A 23,232-nucleotide genomic window follows, 5' to 3' on the forward strand; every position below is an offset into this window, starting at 1 on the left:
AAGCTCTTGGGGTTTGATCTGCTCACTGGAGACGGAGCTGCACTGATCTGAGACCAGCCGAATCACTGAAGCTCACAATGCAAAGCAGGTTTACACACCAAACTCACACTTTCACTTCTGCTTCTGCCAGATCAGTGATGACTAGGCCCGAATCTGCAGATCTTTAGTCCATCATTGAGTCTATTTATTTACTCGTGTAAATGTGGTTAAATGTATATTTATTCAGTTTTAAAATTAATTTCAGTAATATTGTTGACAATATGAAAATGTTTTCATGATTTATTTACATTACAGTTTGTGAAGTAATATTTTCTGTTTTATAGAAGATATGAGACTGTATTTACCAAATAAGTGGATCTTATTGTATTTAAATAGTAAACTTTACTAAAGATAAAAAGGTGTTATTTTTTAAAATCATATATTAAGTTTTAGTTATGATACTCCCAAAATCATTCTGCATAAATCCACAGATTTTTTACAAAATTCTGAGCAGAAATAGCAAAAAATGTCTGTCTGGCCCTAGTCATAACTCAGTGTGTTGATCTGTGTGTAGTGTGTCTGTTTGTCCTATGTGTGTCAGTAGAGTGTTCAGTGTTTGAGCTGCTCCAGGATCAGTTCAGTCTCTGTGACTCTGACTCACGAACAGAGGTTTTTGTACCACTCTTTATCACTGTGTGAACTCATAGTTACTGTTGATGTAGTGGTAACTCTGACAGTAATAATGTCCAGCATCTTCAGTCTGGACTCCACTGATGCTCAGAGTGAAATCAACATTAGATCCACTGCCACTGAATCTAGATGCAGTTCCTGACTGATGGCTACTTGTTGAATGAATCAAGAGTTTAGGAGTTTCTCCAGGTTTCTGTAAGTACCAGCTAAGACACTGTCCACTACACCAGTTGTCTGGATCACTGCTGAATCTGCAGTTGACAGTGAGTGTTCGTCCAGGTTCAGAGAGCAGCACTGAGGGAGTTTGAGTCACTGTCACCTGACCAATACATTCTGCCAGAGGAGAAACATTAGAAATCATTTTTATAATCATATATAAGATCACAACACAGAAACACAAGTCAATAACACACATAATCTTGAGGGACACACACCTCCACATAATGCTGCCAGTGTCCAGATCAATATGCTGCTGAAGGTCATTGTTGTTCTTGTAGGTTCAGTTGTAGTGAAAACAGTTGTTGATCAGGTTTTCTGTTTGTCAGAGTTATAAACACATGCAGAGCACTGAAGCGTGTGGCGCTCATGTAAAACACTCCACATGCAAACACTGATGGAGATTGTGGTGTAAGTTAGTTTAATGTGCTGATTCATTATAATATCAATGTCACATGAGGAAGATCATTTTGATTTATTATCAGAGCAAAAACATGATGAAAGGTTTTAGACTGATTTAATAAACCAGTTTAATGAGCAAGATGTCAGTTTTGAGTAATTTGCATTGTAATCAATATTGCTGTCTGTTTACTCAATCATTATAATATTTTAAATAAGCAGGTGAATATTCAGCTGCATGACTCTGAACAACACAATGAATCAATGATTCTGAAGAGTCAAATGAGTGAATGATTCAATGAATCAATCAAACAGTTATTGGGAGCTTCTCAACAGTTCAGAATTAATATTGGGTTTATTTTGAAGAATACTTTAAATAAAGGATCTTTAAAATTCATGAATCTACTGGTGTATCTTGTGTTAGGAGTCTGTGTGAAATCTCTGGACACGCTCAACTTCTGTATTTGGTTCAGGATGTTTGTGTTCAGTCTCTGTGACTCTGACTGACTGATGGAGGTTTTTGTACCACTCTTTATCACTGTGTGAACACCCAGTTACTGTTCATCCAGTGTACACCCATACAGTAATAATGTCCAGCATCTTCAGTCTGGACTCCACTGATGCTCAGAGTGAAATCTGTGCCATAATTTTCTCCACTGCCACTGAATCTGGCTGGAGTTCCTGACTGGAGACGGTTAATATAATAAATGAGGAGTTTAGGAGCTTCTCCAGGTTTATGCAGATACCAGGAGAGACAGTCACTACATCCTTGTGATCGATCTCTAATTCCTCTGCTAGTCTGACAGTTTATAGTCACAGTTTCTCCTGCTGGAGCTGCTGCTGATGGAGTTTGAGTCACTGAAATCTGTGCTGTCATTTCTGTGAAGGACATTTGAGAAGAACATTATTTCAGCTCATATTAATCAACACTTAATATAGTTGAAGTGTCCATTACAGAAGCAGTTTTACTGTCAAACATCTGCATTTAAACCTCATTTAGAGTCATTAAGAGTAAATGAACCTTGAACAGAAAGAGCGAGTGTCCAGAAACAGACGCTGATGATCTTCATCTTCTTCTTCTTCTGGTTTATTTTCAGTCTGAATGAAGAAAAGCTCCGAGTGATGAAGTGTTCAACTCACAGCACTATAAACACTCTGAAGCTGATCAGCAATATGCAAACACACACACACACACACACACAGCAGATGCGTTGGTTGTGGTTTTGTGCCGCAGCTTTACTAATAAGCTGCTTCTGAACTGTTGTAATATCTCTGAGCTCGGCTAAATCAGTGTAATGGAGTGATTATATTCAGAGAGAGAGATATATATTCAGAGAGATATTTAAAGAGATATTCAGAGATATATTCAGAGAAATATAATCAGTGTGTCGATGGTTGTGATGTTTGTTATAGTTGAGAGCAGTAAATGTGTCTGATCTGCTCTATTCTGAGCTTCAGAAACTCTGAACACTGTCTGATTGGTTTAACGCTCTGAACTGGAACAGATTCACTTTCACTTCTGCTCATCAGCTCATCAGACCCTCATCAAGATCAACTGAACAGTTTCTTAAACAATTAATTATTGATAGATTTAGATAAACAATAGATTGATCTGATTCAATTCCCTCTTCAAAGGTTTTTGATAATTTCAGAATTATTTGATCTGTGAGATTCATGGTGATTATGATTTATGAATTGATTTAGTATTTTTTAAAATGCATTAATGGAAATATTTAAGTGCTTCTCAAATGTTTTCTGAGGTAAACAAATTATAAACTTTAGATTGTTTCTTGTGACTTGTGAAGGATTCAAATATTTAAAATATTACAATATTAAATGAATGAAGTTTCCTCAAAGTCTCAAATCAAATGAAAAACAACTAAATTTCCTGATATTGTTGATGACAGAAGATTCCAATAAAACAATATTGATTTATTCATTTAGAAACAGCTGGAGTTTCCACACAGGGACTGCTTTACTCCAGCACTAGTGGAGGTGTTATGAGCTGCAGCTTTCTGAATGTTTTACTCTGGTTTACTGGAGACTGTAGTGTTGTTCGAGGCGTCGTGTGTTTATTTGATCATCAGCAGCTCTTGAGGAAAACAGTCAATCATTTCATCGTCAGACTGAACAGGTTCAGTGATGCTGAAGATAGACAATATACTATACATCTGTCATCATGATCAGTGGGGTTTTTGGCCTCAACTATTTTGGCTAAATGACATGATCTTAACAGATGATTTATGACCAGGTCTCACTGGAAGAAGAGACAGTACTGCCTCAATGTGATCTCCTGGCTAAATAAAGGAAATAATAATAATAATTAATAATGATGATGATGATGATGGTGATGATTAAACAACTCAAGCATCATCTTTATGATCTTTACACTATAATTAGAGAAAATACATCATCATGCGCTTTATAAATGTGATTAAAAACATTAATTATTCAATAATATTCAATACAGATGATAATAAATATTGTAAACAATTACTTAATTGAATTTTTTAATTTTAATTAATATTTTCATATCTTTTAAAATTATCTTTAAAAAATTTAAAGTTTAAGTTTATATATATATACATATTAAAGTCAGATTGAGTTTACTGTTTAATTTGTGTTCAGTGTTTGAGCTGCTCCAGGATCAGTTCAGTCTCTGTGACTCTGACTGCCTGATGGAGGTTTTTGTACCACTCTTTATCACTGTGTGAACACAACATCACCCACACAGTCATTGTACGAATCTGTTCTGCAGTGGAAACTCTGACAGTAATAATGTCCAGCATCTTCAGTCTGGACTCCACTGATGCTCAGAGTGAAATCACTGTTAGATCCACTGCCACTGAATCTAGACGGAGTTCCTGATTCCAGGCTTTTTGCATAACGAACCAGAAGTTTAGGAGCTTCTCCCGGTTTCTGTAAGTACCAGAATAAAGCATCATCTCCATCATCATATCTTCGTACATCTGTGCTGGTTCTGCAGGTGATTGTGACGGTTTTGTCTGGTTCTGTTGTCATTGAAGGACTCTGAGTGACGCTGATCTGTCCTCCACACTCTGAAACACAACAAGAAGTAAATCAGCTCTAAATATATCGACAATCGACTTGAAGAAATGAGTGAATATGACAGCAGCGCTGGACAAACCTTGAGCAAACGCTGTGAGAGTCCAGATGAAGATGATGATGAGGGTCATGGTGATGAAGATTGTTGTGTGTTTCAGTGATGAAGTATTCAACTCACAGCACTATAAACACTCACAGCACTCAATATGCAAACACACACACACACACACACACACACACACAGCAGATGCGTTGGTTGTGGTTTTGTGCAGCAGCTTTACTAATGAGCTGCTTCTGAACTGTTGTAATATCTCCGAGCTCCGCTAAATCAAAGTGTGTCAATGGTTACTGTACACCAAACACGGTAACATTTTACTGTATACTGAACATGGTAACACACTTGGGGCAGAACTTAGCAATATCAACATTAATAAATGTAATGTATTACAATATTAACGTTTAAAAACACATTACCATAGAGGTTGTTTAATATCAGGAGTGTGTAGATGTTTATCACGGGTCGGTTCTGAATGAACTGAGTTTGGGTTTGGACTTCAGTTCAACATCATTACATATATTCTCCCTCTTGATATATTAATGATGCTTATTTTTATAATGACAAATAAAAGTATAAATTACAGATTTTCCTGTGCTGTGTGAACGTGTGTGTGTAAAGATGTGTGTGTTGTGAGCCTCAGTTCAGTCAGTGAAGCGTTCAGAGGTTTTTGTTCAGCCGCTCTATTAGTTTGTATCACTGTGGTTCACTTTCGGCAGCGGCACCAAACTGGATGTTGGCAGTAAGTAAAGCTTCAGATCTTCATATTATTGTTATTATTAAAACAGCTGATTTTTAAACATCTTCTAGTAATTAATAGAAATAATGCATATTTACATCTGGTCATATTGTTTTATATTATTTGATGCAGTTAGTAGACAGTGAGTGTTTATCAGTCAACACCGTACAGATGATTTTCATTCTTCTAGGATCTTTCTGTTCAAACTAATAAAAAATCTTTTACTGCTAATTTTATTCGTTTTATTTTGGTAATAAATGGTTGAAAGCACATTAAATGACATAAGTATATTCTGTTATTTTGGTACCACTTTGCTTCAAAAGTAAAAACAAACTTGTAATTTAGATTTTGTTGATTTAAAAACAGTTTTACAAGCACAATTCAATGTATTTCTGCTTACTTTAGTTTAAAGGACTGAACCGTCTTTGTCAGAAACGTCATGGGATAAAGTTTATTACTTGTAGATACACTCTCAGAAATAAAGGTACGCGAGCTGTCACTGGGGCGGTACCTTTTCGAAAGGTACAAAATGTACCTAAAAGGTCCATGTTAATACCTCAGTGGTACATATTAGTACCTAAAAAGTACAAAAGTGTCCCTCTTAAAATTTTTAGGTATTAATATATACTTTTGAGGTACCAATATGTACCCTTCAAGTACAAATGTGTACCTTTTCAAAAGGGACCACCCCAGGGACAGCTCGCGTACCTTTATTTCTGAGAGTGTACTGTATGAAGCTTAAAATGATAGTGGATAAGTGTGTATAATCGTATCTGACAGATGTTTTTAAGTAAAGTGAGTTACAGTGAAGATGATCCTGAAAATGAGCCAGAATCATGACCGTCTCTTCAGTGTAACTCTCAGTGCTTTGCTGATCACAGACTCTGCATGAGTTGTGTTTCTGACATTCATTCAGATTCAGCTTTTAAAGTTAAATCAGAGCACAAATATCCTGAAAATACTCACTGCGCTCTGTCTTTACTCAGTCAACAAATGTACTTTGAGAGTTTTTGGTTTAGTTAAACTGGATGTTGTGAACGCTGAAAGTTTTAAAGAGGTTAAATTCACACGTGTGTTTCTGAAAGTTACTCTGGATTGAGGATTTGGGGTTATTTAAAACCAAATTGTTTGTTTTTTAAGTTTATTTAGTCAATTAATCAGCATATTTATTCTGAACATGTTCTCTTCTCACACAGTAATTATGAATATGATCGTGTAAATGGAGTAAAACTTTATCTAGAGACTGCTGAGTGTTTTAAAGATGCTGAATTTACACTTAATTAGGTCTCTAAATGTCTGTTTAGCCTGAACGTGACACTTTACTGAGTTCTGCTCCTGTGTTTTAAATGAATATATTAATATACAGAGTGAACTTTATTCTGAACCTGTTATTATCTTCATGTGGGAATCATTGTTCACTGAGTAATGCTTGTTTCCTGGTGGAGCGAGTGCTTTCTCTGCTGAATGAATGGGTGAGTGAGTGAGTGAGTGAATGAATGAGTGAGTGTCTCCTGGTCACAGCTGTTTGTCTGCTCTTCTCTCCTCAGCCGTCTCTCCTCCTCAAGTGAGCGTCCTGCCGCCCTCCAGTGCAGAGATCTCCTCTAAGCAGACGGCTACACTGCTGTGTGTGGCCAACAAGGGCTTCCCGTCAGACTGGAGGCTGGTCTGGAAGGTCCTCAAGCCTGACGGGAGCAGCAGCAGCGGGGGTCAGGAGAGCAGCAGTGCTGGGCTCCTGGAGAAGGACGGTCTGTACAGCTGGAGCAGCAGCCTGACTCTCACTGAGCAGCAGTGGATGGAGAGCGACTCAGTGAGCTGTGAGGCCACACGGAGCGGCCAGACTTCGCACACTGGAAGAGACACTGTGAAGAGACAGCAGTGTTCAGAGTAGATCTGCAGCACACACACGCTCCTGCAGACTCACAGCACACACACATCTGTGTGTCTCTGTGTGTGCTTTACTCACATTTACTGCACTTCAGCACACACACCGGCTCTCTTTCAGTCTCTCTGTGTGCTCTGCTCTGCTTTCTGCCTTTCACACCAGACTAAATGTGTGTGTTTTACTGACATTGATTCATTTAATAAAACACGACTGTAACTTGAAGTGTCTTTGAGTGTCTCTTGTGTCATTTCTGCTCTTTCAGTGGGTTTTATAAATAATCTTCAGTCAGTGGAGCATGAAAACACCTGCAGATTCAGGAGGAACAGAAACATGCGCTCCACTTATCAAGATCACTGTAGAGAAGCAGAAAGACTGTTTGAGGTGATCATACATGAATAAATTAATACATTCATTGTTTCAGTCGGTGTCTATAGTAATGATTTATTCTGGATGTTTTCATCAATAAAGTACTTAAACATTTAATGCAGTTCAGCTTCATAGTGCTGATATTGACATTGAAATGCTTCTAATGTCTTCATGTGTTTATTTCTCTTTTATTTTTAGTAAATTAATTTAATGTTTTATTTTATAATTCACTGAATTCATTTTCCTTTTTCTGATTTTTCCAGCTTTTTATTTAATAAATCATTCAGATTTGAACTCATCACAGATTACATCTGAAAAACACTTACATCTACGTCTATTAGAGCTGAACAGAGTCAGAACTCAGTGTGTTGATCTGTGTGTAGTGTGTGTGTTTGTCCTCTGTGTGTCAGTAGAGTGTTCAGTGTTTGAGCTGCTCCAGGATCAGTTCAGTCTCTGTGACTCTGACTGACTGACGGAGGTTTTTGTACCACTCTTTATCACTGTGTGAACTCACAGTTATTAGGACAGCGTTTGTTGTTTAAATTCATACAGTAATAATGTCCAGCATCTTCAGTCTGGACTCCACTGATGCCCAGAGTGAAATCAACATTAGATCCACTGCCACTGATTCTAGATGCAGTTCCTGACTGACGGCTGCTTGTGTAATAAATCAGGAGTTTAGGAGCTTCTCCAGGTTTCTGTAAGTACCAGGATACACAGGGTGGGTTGCAGTCTGTTTCACTACTACTGAGTTTGCAGCTCATCTGAACATTTTCTCCAGGTTTAACTGTTTCCACTGGACTTTGGGTCACTGTGATCTGAGCTGCACATCCTGAGAAACAAATCAGTATTACAAAGATAATGAATTAATATTACATTTTTAAGCTTGTTTAAACAACACTGCGGTCATAATATATATTCACATATAAACTGTTCACCTTGCAGTATGAAGCTGTATGACAGAGTCCAGATGAAGATGATGATGAAGGTCATGATGATGAAGATTGTTGTGTCTGTCAGTGATGAAGTGTTCAACTCACAGCACTATAAACACTCACAGCACTCAATATGCAAACACACACGCTAATAATCTGCTTGTGAAGTGTAATGTCTCTGCGCTCAGCTAATAGAGTTGAATTGTGATGTGTTGTAAGAGAAGTATAATATGATAAAGAGAGTTGGGTTATTCAGTTGATGAACAGCATAAATGGGTTGTTTCAGTTAGTGTCTACAGTAGAGTTATCATTTATTTTGGATAATGGCATCAGTAAAGCAAATGTAACCCAGCCGGCTACACTGAAATAAGACTATAGGAGCCCTGGTTTCCCAGCAGAAGTAATATGTAAAAACTGGTCATTTCCCTGAAAATTAAAGCAGTATGTACTACAATAGACTTTTATTTAGTTCTCCTCAAGATGAGAAGTATAAAAATATTAACAATAAAGGTTTTAAATAAGCTTTCAGCGTCATTCAACCAGAAAATAAAGAAAAATAGAAGTAAAACAAGTGAGAAAAATAAAGTATTTTTAAAAATAAACTAATAAAGTGACAGAATTATATAAATAATGACCCACAAATCAACCCAATATTAAATAAGATTGTTAAAAATCCACATGACGTGTCTCACAGCTTAATAAATAAAATGTGAATCTCTCTAAATCCAGACCAATACGGATTCCCTGAAAATAATGTTTCTGACTCTTACACTTGACATTAGCAGTAGATGGTCAAACTTTTACTCAGAACATTCAGTGACTCTTAAACTGACTCATTTGACTCACAAAACGATTCATTACACTTAAACTGAATCAACATTAATCAGTTCACTTGTTACAGACGTTGATTATTGAACCAAAGTTTGCTTAAATGCATCCTGACATGTTAAACACTCATTATGTCAATACGGATACTGAAAATCCCAAACTCAGTGTCTGATAAGAGTAAAGGGGGAAACACTGAGACCACCTATAAATGATTCAGTTTTGTCAACAGATCTCGGTGACACTGAACTCATATATACTAAATAGAGATTCATTTTAACATGCTCTGAATATATTTTTGTTTATGCATTTACAGAAATCAGTGTTGAGTTTAGAGCAGATCACAGTTTAGCGTATTTGTCCTAATGACCTGACAGAATCTGCAGATTTTATTTTATTTTTTGTTATTTCTGCATAGAATTTAGTAAATAACAATAATTTGCAGATTTATGCAGAACGATTTTGAGAGTATTGAGATAAAAGTAAATTGAATAAAAACAAGTTCTTATATTTTATTTTAGGTTTAAAATGCAGATCCAGTTAGAAGCAGTTGTTTGGTAAATAAAGCCACAGCAGATCTCAGCAGGTCTCCTCACAAACTCAATAAACTGGATTTCTACTAGCTGTTTCTGTGTGTCTCAGTGTGTTAATCTGTGTGTAGTGTGTGTGTTTGTCCTCTGTGTGTCAGTAGTGTTCAGTGTTTGAGCTGCTCCAGGATCAGTTCAGTCTCTGTGACTCTGACTGACTGACGGAGGTTTTTGTACCACTCTTTATCACTGTGTGAACACAGCGTTACTGTTGATGTAGTGTACACTCTGACAGTAATAATGTCCAGCATCTTCAGTCTGGACTCCACTGATGCTCAGAGTGAAATCACTGTTAGATTCACTGCCACTGAATCTAGATGTAGTTCCTGAATAACGGTTGATTGTATAATAAATCAGGAGTTTAGGAGCTTCTCCAGGTTTCTGTAAGTACCAGCTAACAGCAGGATCTCCATTATAACAGCACTCTGGATCACTGCTGAATCTGCAGTTGACAGTGAGTGATCGTCCAGGTTCAGAGAGCAGCACTGAGGGAGTTTGAGTCACTGTCACCTGACCAATACATTCTGCCAGAGGAGAAACATTAGAAATCATTTTTATAATCATATATAAGATCACAACACAGAAACACAAGTCAATAACACACATAATCTTGAGGGACACACACCTCCACATAATGCTGCCAGTGTCCAGATCAATATGCTGCTGAAGGTCATTGTTGTTCTTGTAGGTTCAGTTGTAGTGAAAACAGTTGTTGATCAGGTTTTCTGTTTGTCAGAGTTATAAACACATGCAGAGCACTGAAGCGTGTGGCGCTCATGTAAAACACTCCACATGCAAACACTGATGGAGTCCACAGTTGTTCATGTTCGGGTCTGTTGAACAGGAAGTCCTGGAGATCTGAGATGTGCGTGACGGTATATTCAGAATATCAGTGTGTGTTTGGTTTAATGTGATATAGTTGGTATTTTACACTTGTAGTGTTTTTGAGAGACTCTGGGGGTTTATATTAACCACAGGAGCCGTTTACAGTGTATTGTATTGAGTTTAAAATAGAGACTATAGAGACTCTGAGACTGATAGAGACTCTGCTCTGGTAAACTGATGGACTTTTGGTTTATTTCTGTCCACTAATGCTTTGACTTTGTTCTCTATGATGATGAAGAGCGACAGATTCATCTGGATGATTTTAGTTTCACATCCTCCTGTGAGCTGCTCCAGGATCTCTGTGACTCTGACTGACTGACGGAGGTTTTTGTACTACTCTTTATCACTGTGTGAACACCCAGCCATTGATGTAGTGTACACTCTGACAGTAATAATGTCCAGCATCTTCAGTCTGGACTCCAGTGATGCTCAGAGTGAAATCACTGTTGGATCCACTGCCACTGAATCTAGATGCAGTTCCAGACTGGCGGCTGCTTGCTTGATAAATCAGGAGTTTAGGAGCTTCTCCAGGTTTCTGTAAGTACCAGTGTAAAGGCTGAACACTCCAACCCTGGTAAACTTGAGGACTGGTTTTACAGGAGATGGTCACTTTCTCTCCTGGATGAACGAGTTTCTCTGCAGGCGTCTGAGAGACCGTCACTTCAGCAGCTGAAACATGAAGAAACACTCAGAGGTCAATAATGACTGAAGACAGTGTGTCTAGCACAGATGAGGAGTGTGTTTCAGCACAGATGAGGAGTGTGTTTCAGCACAGATGAGGAGTGTGTTTCAGCACAGATGATGAGTGTGTTTCAGCACAGATGAGGAGTGTGTTTCAGCACAGATGAGGAGTGTGTTTCAGCACAGATGATGAGTGTGTGTCTCTTCATGTCTCCTCACCTGTGAAACAGCAGCTGGTGCAGATCCAGATGAAGATCCAGATGAAGCTCATGTTTGCTGGAGTTCAGATTCTCAGTCTTCAGTCAGAGATATAAAAGCTGCAGAAGTTTGTGCTGCGATGCAAATCATCTCTATGTAAATCTGTGTGCAGCTTACAGAAGATGAAGCACATCAAACATCAGTGTGTTTCAGGAATATGGAGTTATGTGTGTGTGAAGCTTCAGGCTTTGCTTTCTGATGATGCAGATGATGAGTTTCATCACTAACAGATTAATAATGTAAAATCACACTGGATGATGATAAAGCAGAGCAAACACACACACACATGAGCAAGACAATAAATAAAGAAACACATCCTGAGACATAAAGAGAAACTAGTGTGTCACTGAACTCCACCAAAGGTCAAAGGTCAATAAAATGTTTGATTATTTAAAAACTCAACATCATGATGTGTAATGAAACAGTGATTTATACATGTGTTGATTTATTAATTTCTAGATTTACACATCAAGAGTCATTTAGAGATGAAGATTCTGTCTTTGTGTCAGTTTAGTCTGAGAGTTCATGAGCTGATGTTGATCTCAGATCAGTGCTTATTTGCTGTTTTCTCTCTTTCTCTGCTGGAGTTTGTGTTCATCTCAGTGTGACGGAGGATCTTTCTTTCACTAGAATCAAACACTGTGCTGGACTTTTGGTGGAGGAACTGAACTGGTCATTAACAAATCTTTCTCAATTTATGTAATCAAGCTGGATTATGTGTTTGGAAATTAAAGGCTTTTTGAGAATAGTTAGCAAGAATACCTTTAATTTATGACAAAACAATTATTAAAATGTTTCACTGCATCATTGCTGAGTGTGTCCTTCATTCAGAGTCCTTCACTAAGGCTTCAGCTGCTTCTGCTGGTTGTAATAGTGGAGAAGAGCTGCATTGAGCAGGAAATGAAGTCAAATGAAGCTCTTGGGGTTTGATCTGCTCACTGGAGACGGAGCTGCACTGATCTGAGACCAGCAGAATCACTGAAGCTCACAATGCAAAGCAGATTTACACACCAAACTCACACTTTCACTTCTGCTTCTGACAGATCAGTGATGAGGAATACATTCAGCATCAGTTTCAGATGAAGGAGCTGCTTAAAAAGAGCTCAAATGACTTTAAAATGGAGTTCAGTGTTCAACAACTGACTAATATACAGCATCATTATTGATTATTCTGAGATCACAGTCTAGTAGAGCTGAACAGAGTCAGAACTCAGTGTTGATCTGTGTGTAGTGTGTGTGTTTCACCTCTGTGTGTCAGTAGAGTGTTCAGTGTTTGAGCTGCTCCAGGATCAGTTCAGTCTCTGTGACTCTGACTGACTGATGGAGGTTTTTGTAACACTCTTTATCACTGTGTGAACACACCACCACTGTGGTAACTCTGACAGTAATAATGTCCAGCATCTTCAGTCTGGACTCCACTGATGCTCAGGGTGAAATCAACATTAGATCCACTGCCACTGAATCTAGATGCAGTTCCTGAATAACGATAGCTGGTCCAATAAATCAGGAGTTTAGGAGCTTCTCCAGGTTTCTGTAAGTACCAGGACACACAGGGTGGGTTACAGCCTGAATAACTACTAGTGCTGAGTTTGCAGCTCATCTGAACATTTTCTCCAGGTTTAACTGTTTCCACTGGACTTTGGGTCACTGTGATCTGAGCTGCACATCCTGAGAAACAAATCATTCACACTATTAGTCTACAACAATAATCATTTTAGCCAGTGTTTAAGCTTGTTCAAATGACACTGATATATTCACATATAAACTGTTCACCTTGCAGTGTGAAGCTGTATGACAGAGTCCAGATGAAGATGATGATGAAGGTCATGGTGATGAAGATTGTTGTGTGTGTGTCAGTGATGAAGTGTTCAACTCACAGCACTATAAACACTCACAGCACTCAATATGCAAACACACACACTACTAATCTGTGTGTGAAGTGTAATATCTCTGCGCTCAGCTAATAGAGTTGAACTGTGATGTGTTGTAATAGTGAACACAGCTGCACTGAGCTTTAATGTGAAATGAAGCTTGTGTCTGATCTGCTCTATTCTGAGCTTCAGAAACTCTGAACACTGTCTGATTGGTTTAACGCTCTGAACTGGAACAGATTCACTTTCACTTCTGCTCATCAACTCATCAGACCCTCATCAAGATTCACTGCTAATTTCATTAATTCAATATTTTCAATATTACCAGAATTCACTTTCACATAGTCTCAAATGCAATTGAACACAAATAAATTAATATCATGTTTCTCTATGTTGTGTTGACAAGTGATACCAATAAAGCAGTGGTATTTCATCATCAGATTAACTGAAGTTTCCACACATTGTTTTACTCCAGCAGTAGTGGTGTTAGCATGCAGCTTTCTGAATGTTTTACTCTGGTTTACTGGAGACTGTAGTGTTATTTAAGGTGTCGAGTGTTTATTTGATCATCAGCAGCTCTTGAGGAAAACAGTGTAGTGGCAATTTTCTTTAAGGAGGCTCTCTCAGTGGTAAAGAAGACAAAGGCCACATTTACACTGCACTGATCAAGTGACCCAATTCCAATTTTTTTCACCCATGTGGCACAGATGTGCGTGTAAGCAGGAACAAATCACATGGATTCTGATTTACTCAAATCACATTCAGGCCTTGTTCATATGTGGATTATCACCTGTTAATGTGAGTCTCGCGTCAATAAAAACCATAGCAAATGACGTCAAGTCTGACACTTTTGGCTCGTTTCCACTGGCTGGTACGGTACGGTACGGTATGGTACGGTTCGGGTCAGTACAGGTCACCTTTATCAGGCTTGCGTTTCCACTACCAAGGGTACCCTTTTGGTGGGCGTGGTGTACGACAGAAAGTTTCAGTCGACGTCATTCTCGCTCAAGGAAATGACTACAATAAAGCTGTACGGGTCACTTACATATCATATGAGAAGCACTTCTCACAAAACAGGCTTCACACACATAAATACTTGTGTATAAATGTTTATTACTAACTTTTCTCTGAACATGAGTTGATTATAACTGCAGATCAATGACAGTGTGAAACAGCCTACTGTAACGTCTGTAATTATATTAAATAACTAAATAAATGAACATATATAAACACATACAGCCCCTTACAGTCTCCGATATGTTCTCAATTACAGAAGAACTACACACAGCAGACATTTCGTCAGTATTTAGGTTAAAAAACAACACAAAATATAGCCCAGAGTCAGAGCAAACCTCTCATCTGTGTCTGTAATCTTCAGCAGCACATCTAGCCTTTGTTAGAGAGTAATTCCGTCATTCCCGGTTCATATTAGTCCAAAAGGTGAAGATAATAAGTTAGTTAATCATGGCATTTTGTTCATGTCTGCTGAATAAATAATGTGCTCCTTTTTTTCCGGCTTCTCCTTTGTTTCTTCACGCTTCACTCTCGCGTTTGTCAGTGTCTGACAGGATCGGGTTTCAAAAGCACGCCAATAATCAAGCGCAGGTTATTATCATCAGCTCAAGAAGTTTCTTATTTCAGATATAATGTTAGACGCGCGCGAGCGCTAGCAAGAAAGCGAAACCGCTCGCGCCTCAGACTACGGGGCACAGGGTAAATCTGCTCTTCTTCTTGGCTTTGTGGCTGTTCATCAAGACGACGACAAAGTTTGTTTGAGCCCGGGTCGACCATGGCTCATTATTATATGTATATATAATTCCACTGTAATGTCTCGGCTCTACTGCTGTGTATTTTAAACATGGCGGGTTTTTTGTTTTCAATCTGGCTTGTTGCGTAAGTGAATGACGTATCTCTGTAAACCAATAGCATTCAGCTGCGCGTCAAGCTCCGCCTTTTGGTACCCTTTCTCGTGTTTGGTACCCTTTTGAAAGGGTGCCGAAAAAGTGGTACGGTACGGTTCGGTACGCCTTTTGACAGTGGAAACGGCCATAAAAGCGCACCAAACCGAACAGTACCGTACCGTACCACTCAGTGCGCCTTTGCCGTGTGCTGTGTAAATGCAGTCGATCGGAAACGAGTCACTTTTAAAAGATGGTGTAAGCAGGTCTTCAAAAAAATCAGATACAGTCACAAAATCTGAATTGACCATCAAGATCTGCAGTGTAAATGCAGCCAAAGTCTTACCCAAAGTGTCTTTAAAGCTTTTATTTTTTGCAAAGAAGGTCACACAATCATACATCAACGACAGTTTCTGCAGAGAGTGAGACGCAGAAACAGAGTGCGTTCTCTATTTATCTAGTTTGTAATACCCACAAGGTCATCAGTGACATACAGGATGAATCACAGTTACATCAGCGCTCAAACTTTATTTTAGACCTTCTACATTTCAGCTTTACATCCCATCCGAACATGTAGCTTGTTAAATCACCATGTACTTATCCAGATCTTATCTGGTGATAAACAGATGTTAAAGTGGTCACACTTGGTCTAACTTAAACAGTACATCCATAGAAGAATAAAAGAACAGACCTTTATAACTAGAACAAATGAGTGTATAAAATGAATATAAGATGAATAAAGTGAATTTCCATCACAACAGTCAATCGATTCACCGTCAGACTGAACAGATTCAGTGATGCTGAAGACAGACAATATACAATACATCTGTCATCATCATCATCATCATCATCAGTGGGGTTTTGGCCTCAGTAATTATGGCTAAATTAGATTTATCATGATGATTAAACAATTCAAGCGTCTTCATCATTTGGATCTTTACAGTATAATTAGAAAGAAAAAAAATCATGCGCTTTAAAAATGTGATTAATTTAAAAAATATTGAGAGTGGAGATGAGGAAAAATGATAGAAAAATGGCATGAAAATAATTTAATAAATGTATTTTATCAATAATTTAAATAATTATCTTAAGGAAATGGATAAATAGAGTTGTTCTGCACTGTTGAGTCCGTGTTCAGTGTTTGAGCTGCTCCAGGATCAGTTCAGTCTCTGTGACTCTGACTGACTGACGGAGGTTTTTGTACCACTCTTTATCACTGTGTGAACACAGCGTTACTGTTGATGTTGTGTAAACTCTGACAGTAATAATATCCAGCATCTTCAGTCTGGACTCCACTGATGCTCAGAGTGAAATCACTGTTAGATTCACTGCCACTGAATCTAGATGCAGTTCCTGAATATCGGGTGCTTGTTCCATAGATCAGAAGTTTAGGAGCTTCTCCAGGTTTCTGTAAGTACCAGCTAACACACTGTTTACTATTGCAACAACACTCTGGATCACTGCTGAATCTGCAATTGACAGTGAGTGATCGTCCAGGTTCAGAGAGCAGCACTGAGGGAGTTTGAGTCACTGTCACCTGACCAATACATTCTGCCAGAGGAGAAACATTAGAAATCATTTTTATAATCATATATAAGATCACAACACAGAAACACAAGTCAATAACACACATAATCTTGAGGGACACACACCTCCACATAATGCTGCCAGTGTCCAGATCAATATGCTGCTGAAGGTCATTGTTGTTCTTGTAGGTTCAGTTGTAGTGAAAACAGTTGTTGATCAGGTTTTCTGTTTGTCAGAGTTATAAACACATGCAGAGCACTGAAGCGTGTGGCGCTCATGTAAAACACTCCACATGCAAACACTGATGGAGATTATACACTAGTGTAAGTTGGTTTAATGTGCTGATTCATTCAGAATTATAAAGTAAGTGATGTTTTTACTGATTATCAAAGCAACATCATGATGGAAAGGTTTATAAAACAGTTTAATGGGAAGATGCCTTTTCAGTCATTTGCATTTTTAACATTATTTGCTTTCTGTTAACTTGATGATGATGATGATGATGATGATGATGACTTTAAATGAACTGCTGCATGACTCTGAATAACACATGATGAATCATTTGTTCAGAGGAATTAAATGAGTAAAGGATTCAGTGAATTTCTCAGTCAATTATCGTGAGCGTCTCAGACAGAAGAAGACTGTTGCTGCAGAAACACTATTATATTTACATGTTGAAGCGTTCTTTGTTTAACCGCTCTTTAAATGATCTGCTTTGTGAATCCCTCATGAAGTCTCCATCTACTGGTGTAATGGTGTATCTTGTGTTGAGAGTCTGTGTGAATCTCCAGCACTAAAGCTGCAGGTAAACACATTATTGACTGCTTTGACACAATCTAGACCAGGGGTCACCAATCACGGTCCTGGAGGGCCGGTGTCCCTGCAGGGTTTAGCTCCAACTTGCCTCAACACACCTGCTTGATTGTTTCAAGAATACCTAGTAAGACCTTGATTAGCTTGTTCAGGTGTGTTTGATTAGGGTTGGAGCTAAAACCTGCAGGACACCGGCCCTCCAGGATCAAGTTTGGTGACCCCTGATCTAGACTGTAAAAGCTCTGCAGAAAGATAAAGATGTCAGATTGATGTTGATGATGGAGGATCTGCTTCTTCTGGAGCTCTGAGCTCATCTGGATATTAGCTGCTTATATAAACTGCTCTTGTGTTGAGATCGACTGCTTTAGATGGACACGCTCAACTCAACCTCTGTATTTACTTCAGGAAGTTTGTGTTCAGTCTCTGTGACTGTCTGACTGACTGATGGAGGTTTTTGTACCACTCTTTATCACTGTGTGAACACAACATCACCCACACAGTCATTGTTAGAATCTGTTCTGCAGTGTAAACTCTGACAGTAATAATGTCCAGCATCTTCAGTCTGGACTCCACTGATGCTCAGAGTGAAATCACTCTTAGATCCACTGCCACTGAATCTAGATGAAGTTCCTGAAGTTCGACGATTGGCCCAATAAATCAGGAGTTTAGGAGCTTCTCCAGGTTTCTGTAAATACCAGGCTAACAAATCATCAGAGCCATCATTGTACACATCTGTGCTGGTTCTGCAGGTGATTGTGACGGATTTGTCTGGTTCTGCTGTGATTGAGGGACTCTGAGTGACGCTGATCTGTCCTCCACACTCTGAAACACAACAAGAAGAAAGTCAGCAGAAGTCCTGAATGTCTGAGCTGTGAAATGCAGTGAAAGTGAGTCTGACCGTGGAGGAGCAGCAGCAGAGAGCAGATGATCAGAGCGAGTGTCTTCATCTTCACTGAAGCTCAGAGAACTGAAGGACAGAGATGCTGATTCACAGTCAGACTGATATTGAGCTCCAGTCTCAGGGGCAGGACACACATTCAAAACCTCCAGCTCACACTGAGCACAAAGCAGCGAGATCAGCATCAAAACACTTCATCTAGTCAAATATTCACATTATTAAACAAACATGATCACAAAGCAAGAGTGAAGATTTACTGCTGATGTTGGTGGGACCTGATTTAAATCTCATTTTCTTCATAATCACTGTGGAGGCAGTCGAAAAATCTGAAATAAATGTTGAATATTTGCACAGCCATGGAGACTATTATGCTGGACTTGTAGTGAACTTGACTTTAAGTGATGTACACTTGTCTGTGAAATGTTGCTCATTATGTCCTCGTCTTGATTGAGTCTTGAACAGTAAAGCCTGACTGGTAAATGTCTGCAGTTTTGGCTCTTTCTGTTCATTATTGACAGCATTATTTGATTTTGGAGGTGATTCAATTATTGATGGAGTCATTTCAGTAATCAGTGGATATTGGTCTGGACACGTCTCCTCCATCCATGCTAATGCTACACCCTTGTCCCAAAGAGTTTCCTCTGATTTCAGGAGTGTGTCGATGTTCATCAGGTGGTTTCAGAGTTTGGGTTTGGACTTCAGTTACACATCATTGATACACATTTTCTCTTGTTGATCTGCAAGTGATGCTTCATTTTAATAATGAGGAATAAATTAAGCATAAAATGAAGAAGATTAATGTGCTGTGTGAACGTGTGTGTGTGTGTAAAGATGTGTGTGTTGTGAGCCTCAGTTCAGTCAGTGAAGCGTTCAGAGGTTTTTGTTCAGCCGCTCTATTAGTTTGTATCACTGTGGTACACTTTCGGCAGCGGCACCAAACTGGATGTTGGCAGTAAGTAAATCATTAAATATTAATAATAAATCAACAGAGGACTGGTAAATAACTTTTAGCTCCTTGTAGAAATGATGCTTTTTTCAGCCTGTTCATATTTTATATTATTATTTTTGTACATATTGAATATTTGCCAGTCAGTGCTGAAAAGATGTATTTATTTCATCATTTAATTAGACCTAAATAGATTAAAGTACCGTATGAGAATGCTGGAACTGTCGTGTTTTAAAACATCAAGACAAACAAACATATAATTAATATTTTGCTGTTGATTTTGTTAAAAAACCTTGTCACAAATCTTTCTTTTTATATCTATAAACTTATTATAACCTGATTTTCTACAAATGAAGCATGAGCACACGTTGCTTTGCATCTTATAAACACAGCCAAGCCTTAAAAACACATTCTGGACCAAATATTTCATATCCAAAATATATTTTACATTCATGGAAGAGAATGCATCACCACCTCTGACAGGAAACAGTCATGTTTTATCATTGCAATTACAAGAATACGACATTTTAACAACGTAAACAAGCTAAAATAATTAAATAAACACCACTTTGCTCCTTTAATGTAGTTTCGGCATCCTAAAAACACTTTTCTGTCTTACTGCATTCTTCTCATGGCTTGATTTCTTGGTCATTTCATACTTAAATCATCACAGATTATTGGATAGGAAATGCAGCATGTCCATCTGCTTGTTTTCAGAGATGTGTGTTGTCAAACTACAATGCTTGATGTAGTGCTGACGAGTCTTTGTGTGTCATACAAACATGCTTTTGTATAAAAACACTCATTTGTCACAAACTGTTATGATATGTTTGCTGTGATATGCTGATTTATGATATTTCAGTCATTTTTATCCATCACAAATGATTAAAATATTACAAATGCGCATATCGACATATACAAACTGTGCATTTGTGATATTTCAGTCATCTGCGATATATCGAAACATTGCAAATGTGTGTATATGATATTACGATCATTTAGTTAAAGAAATGTAGAGTTTAGATTAGGTTGAAATGTTTCCAGACTGTAAATGATGCTCTAATGAACATTTCCCCCCTTTAATGAAGCTCTGTCAGATATTTCAGGATATTTCTTGAGCTTTATATTTGTAGATATGAAGTTTAATTGATGGTGAATATGTGTGTTTAATCATGTTTGAGCTTAAACGCTTTTAACCGAAGCGAGTGACAGTGATGATGATGAAAATAACTCTTCATATCTATAATATTGCTTCAGTTTAACTTTCATTGCTTTGACAATGACAGACTGAATCAAATGTTTTCTCAGAGAGCGTTCAGATGAACATATGAAAGTTTGATGCTGCTAAAGTGGATCATGAGCAAATAATATGAAGAAATATTACTGTAATATTCACTATTTATTGGACTCTTCGTCATTGTCAGATTCTTTTTGTCTGTTTGTAAAATTGACATACAGAGAACTGTGTTTTAACTGTGGAGTAAAACTTTATTAAGTGACTGCAGTGAGTTTTGATGATGTTGAATTCACACACAAGAGTCTCGAAATTACTGTTTAGACTGAAGCGACACTTTACTGAGCTCTGTTCAGTGTTTAAACCATGATGAACCATTTCTTTTACATTATTATACAGTGTTGAACTTGATTCTGGACATGTTTTCTTCATGTTGGAATCATTGTTTATTGAGTAATGCTTGTTTTCTGCTGGAGCGAGAGCTTTCTCTGCTGAATGAGTGAGTGAGTGTCTCCTGGTCACTGCTGTTTATCTGCTCTTCTCTCCTCAGCCGTCTCTCCTCCTAAAGTGAGCGTCCTGCCGCCCTCCAGTGCAGAGATCTCCTCTAAGCAGACGGCTACACTGCTGTGTGTGGCCAACAAGGGCTTCCCGTCAGACTGGAGGCTGGTCTGGAAGGTCCTCAAGCCTGACGGGAGCAGCAGCAGCGGGGGTCAGGAGAGCAGCAGTGCTGGGCTCCTGGAGAAGGACGGTCTGTACAGCTGGAGCAGCAGCCTGACTCTCACTGAGCAGCAGTGGATGGAGAGCGCCTCAGTGAGCTGTGAGGCCACACGGAGCGGCCAGCCTCCGAACACTGCAGGAGACACTGTGAAGAGACAGCAGTGTTCAGAGTAGATCTGCAGCTCTCACACACTCCTGCAGACTCACAGCACACACACATCTGTGTGTCTCTGTGTGTGCTTTACTCACATTTACTGCACTTCAGCACACACACCGGCTCTCTTTCAGTCTCTCTGTGTGCTCTGCTCTGCTTTCTGCCTTTCACACCAGACTAAATGTGTGTGTTTTACTGACATTGATTCATTTAATAAAACACAACTGTAACTTGAAGTGTCTTTGAGTGTCTCTTGTGTCATTTCTGCTCTTTCAGTGGGTTTTATAAATAATCTTCAGTCAGTGGAGCATGAAAACACCTGCAGATTCAGGAGGAACAGAAACATGCGCTCCACTTATCAAGATCACTGTAGAGAAGCAGAAAGACTGTTTGAGGTGATCGTACATGAATAAATTAATACATTCATTGTTTCAGTCGGTGTCTATAGTAATGATTTATTCTGGATGTTTTCATCAATAAAGTACTTAAACATTTAATGCAGTTCAGCTTCATAGTGCTGATATTGACACTGAAATGCTTCTTATGTCTTCATGTGTTTATTTCTCTTTTATTTTTAGTAAATTAATTTAATGTTTTATTTTATAATTCACTGAATTCATTTTACTTTTTCTGATTTTTCCAGATTTTCATTTAATAAATCATTCAGATTTGAACTCATCACAGATTACATCTGAAAAACACTTACATCTACGTCTATTAGAGCTGAACAGAGTCAGAACTCAGTGTGTTGATCTGTGTGTAGTGTGTGTGTTTGTCCTCTGTGTGTCAGTAGAGTGTTCAGTGTTTGAGCTGCTCCAGGATCAGTTCAGTCTCTGTGACTCTGACTGACTGACGGAGGTTTTTGTACCACTCTTTATCACTGTGTGAACTCATTTTTACTGTTGATCACATGAAAACTCTGACAGTAATAATGTCCAGCATCTTCAGTCTGGACTCCACTGATGCTCAGAGTGAAATCACTGTTAGATCCACTGCCACTGAATCTAGATGCAGTTCCTGACTGACGGCTGCTTGCGTGATAAATCAGGAGTTTAGGAGCTTCTCCAGGTTTCTGTAAGTACCAGGCTAAATAATGTCCATATACACCATGCCAGTACACATCTCTGCTGGTTCTGCAGGTGATTGTGATGGTTTTGCCTGGTTCTGTTGTCATTGAGGAACTCTGAGTAACACTGATCTGTCCTCCACACTCTGAAACACAACAAGAAGTAAATCAGCTCTAAATATATCGACAATCCACTTGAAGAAATGAGTGAATATGACAGCAGCGCTGGACAAACCTTGAGCAAACGCTGTGAGAGTCCAGATGAAGATGATGATGAAGGTCATGATGATGAAGATTGTTGTGCGTGTCAGTGATGAAGTGTTCAACTCACAGCACTATAAACACTTACAGCACTCAATATGCAAACACACACACACACACACACACACACACACACACACACACACACACACACACACACACACACGCACACACACGCACACACACACACACACACACACACACACACACACACACACACACATGCGTATTCATAATTTTATTTCAGTATAATTTAGAGTTTGACAGTTTTTCATCATCCATAT

General features: G+C 38.6%; 1 protein-coding gene and 9 gene segments (V, D, J or C); 2 read left to right on the plus strand and 8 right to left on the minus strand.

The window, feature by feature from the left end:
- Window positions 1-667: 667 nt before the first annotated feature.
- Window positions 668-1,217, minus strand: LOC130218935 (Ig kappa chain V region 3381-like). The segment is given in 2 exon segments: window positions 668-1,002; window positions 1,104-1,217. Coding segments are annotated over 2 exon segments (384 nt in total).
- Window positions 1,218-1,819: 602 nt separating this feature from the next.
- LOC130218936 (Ig kappa chain V region 4135-like) lies at window positions 1,820-2,811 on the minus strand. The segment is given in 3 exon segments: window positions 1,820-2,163; window positions 2,306-2,419; window positions 2,796-2,811. Coding segments are annotated over 3 exon segments (474 nt in total).
- A 1,176-nt stretch (window positions 2,812-3,987) lies between these two features.
- On the minus strand, window positions 3,988-4,494 carry LOC130218938 (immunoglobulin kappa variable 1D-13-like). The segment is given in 2 exon segments: window positions 3,988-4,343; window positions 4,433-4,494. Coding segments are annotated over 2 exon segments (405 nt in total).
- Window positions 4,495-4,691: 197 nt separating this feature from the next.
- Window positions 4,692-7,248, plus strand: LOC130218939 (Ig kappa-b4 chain C region-like). The segment is given in 3 exon segments: window positions 4,692-4,700; window positions 5,096-5,147; window positions 6,692-7,248. Coding segments are annotated over 3 exon segments (402 nt in total).
- Window positions 7,249-7,889: 641 nt separating this feature from the next.
- Window positions 7,890-8,396, minus strand: LOC130218940 (immunoglobulin kappa variable 3-15-like). The segment is given in 2 exon segments: window positions 7,890-8,224; window positions 8,331-8,396. Coding segments are annotated over 2 exon segments (390 nt in total).
- Window positions 8,397-9,925: 1,529 nt separating this feature from the next.
- Window positions 9,926-13,400, minus strand: LOC130218941 (immunoglobulin lambda-1 light chain-like). The gene is made up of 6 exons (XM_056451237.1): window positions 13,337-13,400; window positions 12,913-13,231; window positions 11,525-11,538; window positions 11,004-11,293; window positions 10,365-10,434; window positions 9,926-10,263 (listed from the first exon to the last, which is right to left on the minus strand). Exons 1-6 carry the CDS (start codon window positions 13,389-13,391, stop codon window positions 9,926-9,928), a joined length of 1,086 nt encoding a protein of 361 aa, XP_056307212.1. The 5' UTR covers window positions 13,392-13,400.
- A 3,145-nt stretch (window positions 13,401-16,545) lies between these two features.
- On the minus strand, window positions 16,546-17,098 carry LOC130218702 (immunoglobulin kappa variable 4-1-like). The segment is given in 2 exon segments: window positions 16,546-16,883; window positions 16,985-17,098. Coding segments are annotated over 2 exon segments (387 nt in total).
- A 1,043-nt stretch (window positions 17,099-18,141) lies between these two features.
- On the minus strand, window positions 18,142-18,658 carry LOC130218942 (immunoglobulin kappa variable 3-20-like). The segment is given in 2 exon segments: window positions 18,142-18,494; window positions 18,571-18,658. Coding segments are annotated over 2 exon segments (402 nt in total).
- Window positions 18,659-19,355: 697 nt separating this feature from the next.
- On the plus strand, window positions 19,356-21,857 carry LOC130218943 (Ig kappa-b4 chain C region-like). The segment is given in 3 exon segments: window positions 19,356-19,370; window positions 19,471-19,522; window positions 21,301-21,857. Coding segments are annotated over 3 exon segments (408 nt in total).
- A 641-nt stretch (window positions 21,858-22,498) lies between these two features.
- Window positions 22,499-22,982, minus strand: LOC130218944 (immunoglobulin kappa variable 4-1-like). The segment is given in 2 exon segments: window positions 22,499-22,833; window positions 22,923-22,982. Coding segments are annotated over 2 exon segments (384 nt in total).
- Between the last annotated feature and the right edge of the window lie 250 nt (window positions 22,983-23,232).

The sequence above is a fragment of the Danio aesculapii genome, chromosome 24, assembly GCF_903798145.1.
Source record: "Danio aesculapii chromosome 24, fDanAes4.1, whole genome shotgun sequence".
NCBI lineage: Eukaryota > Metazoa > Chordata > Actinopteri > Cypriniformes > Danionidae > Danio > Danio aesculapii.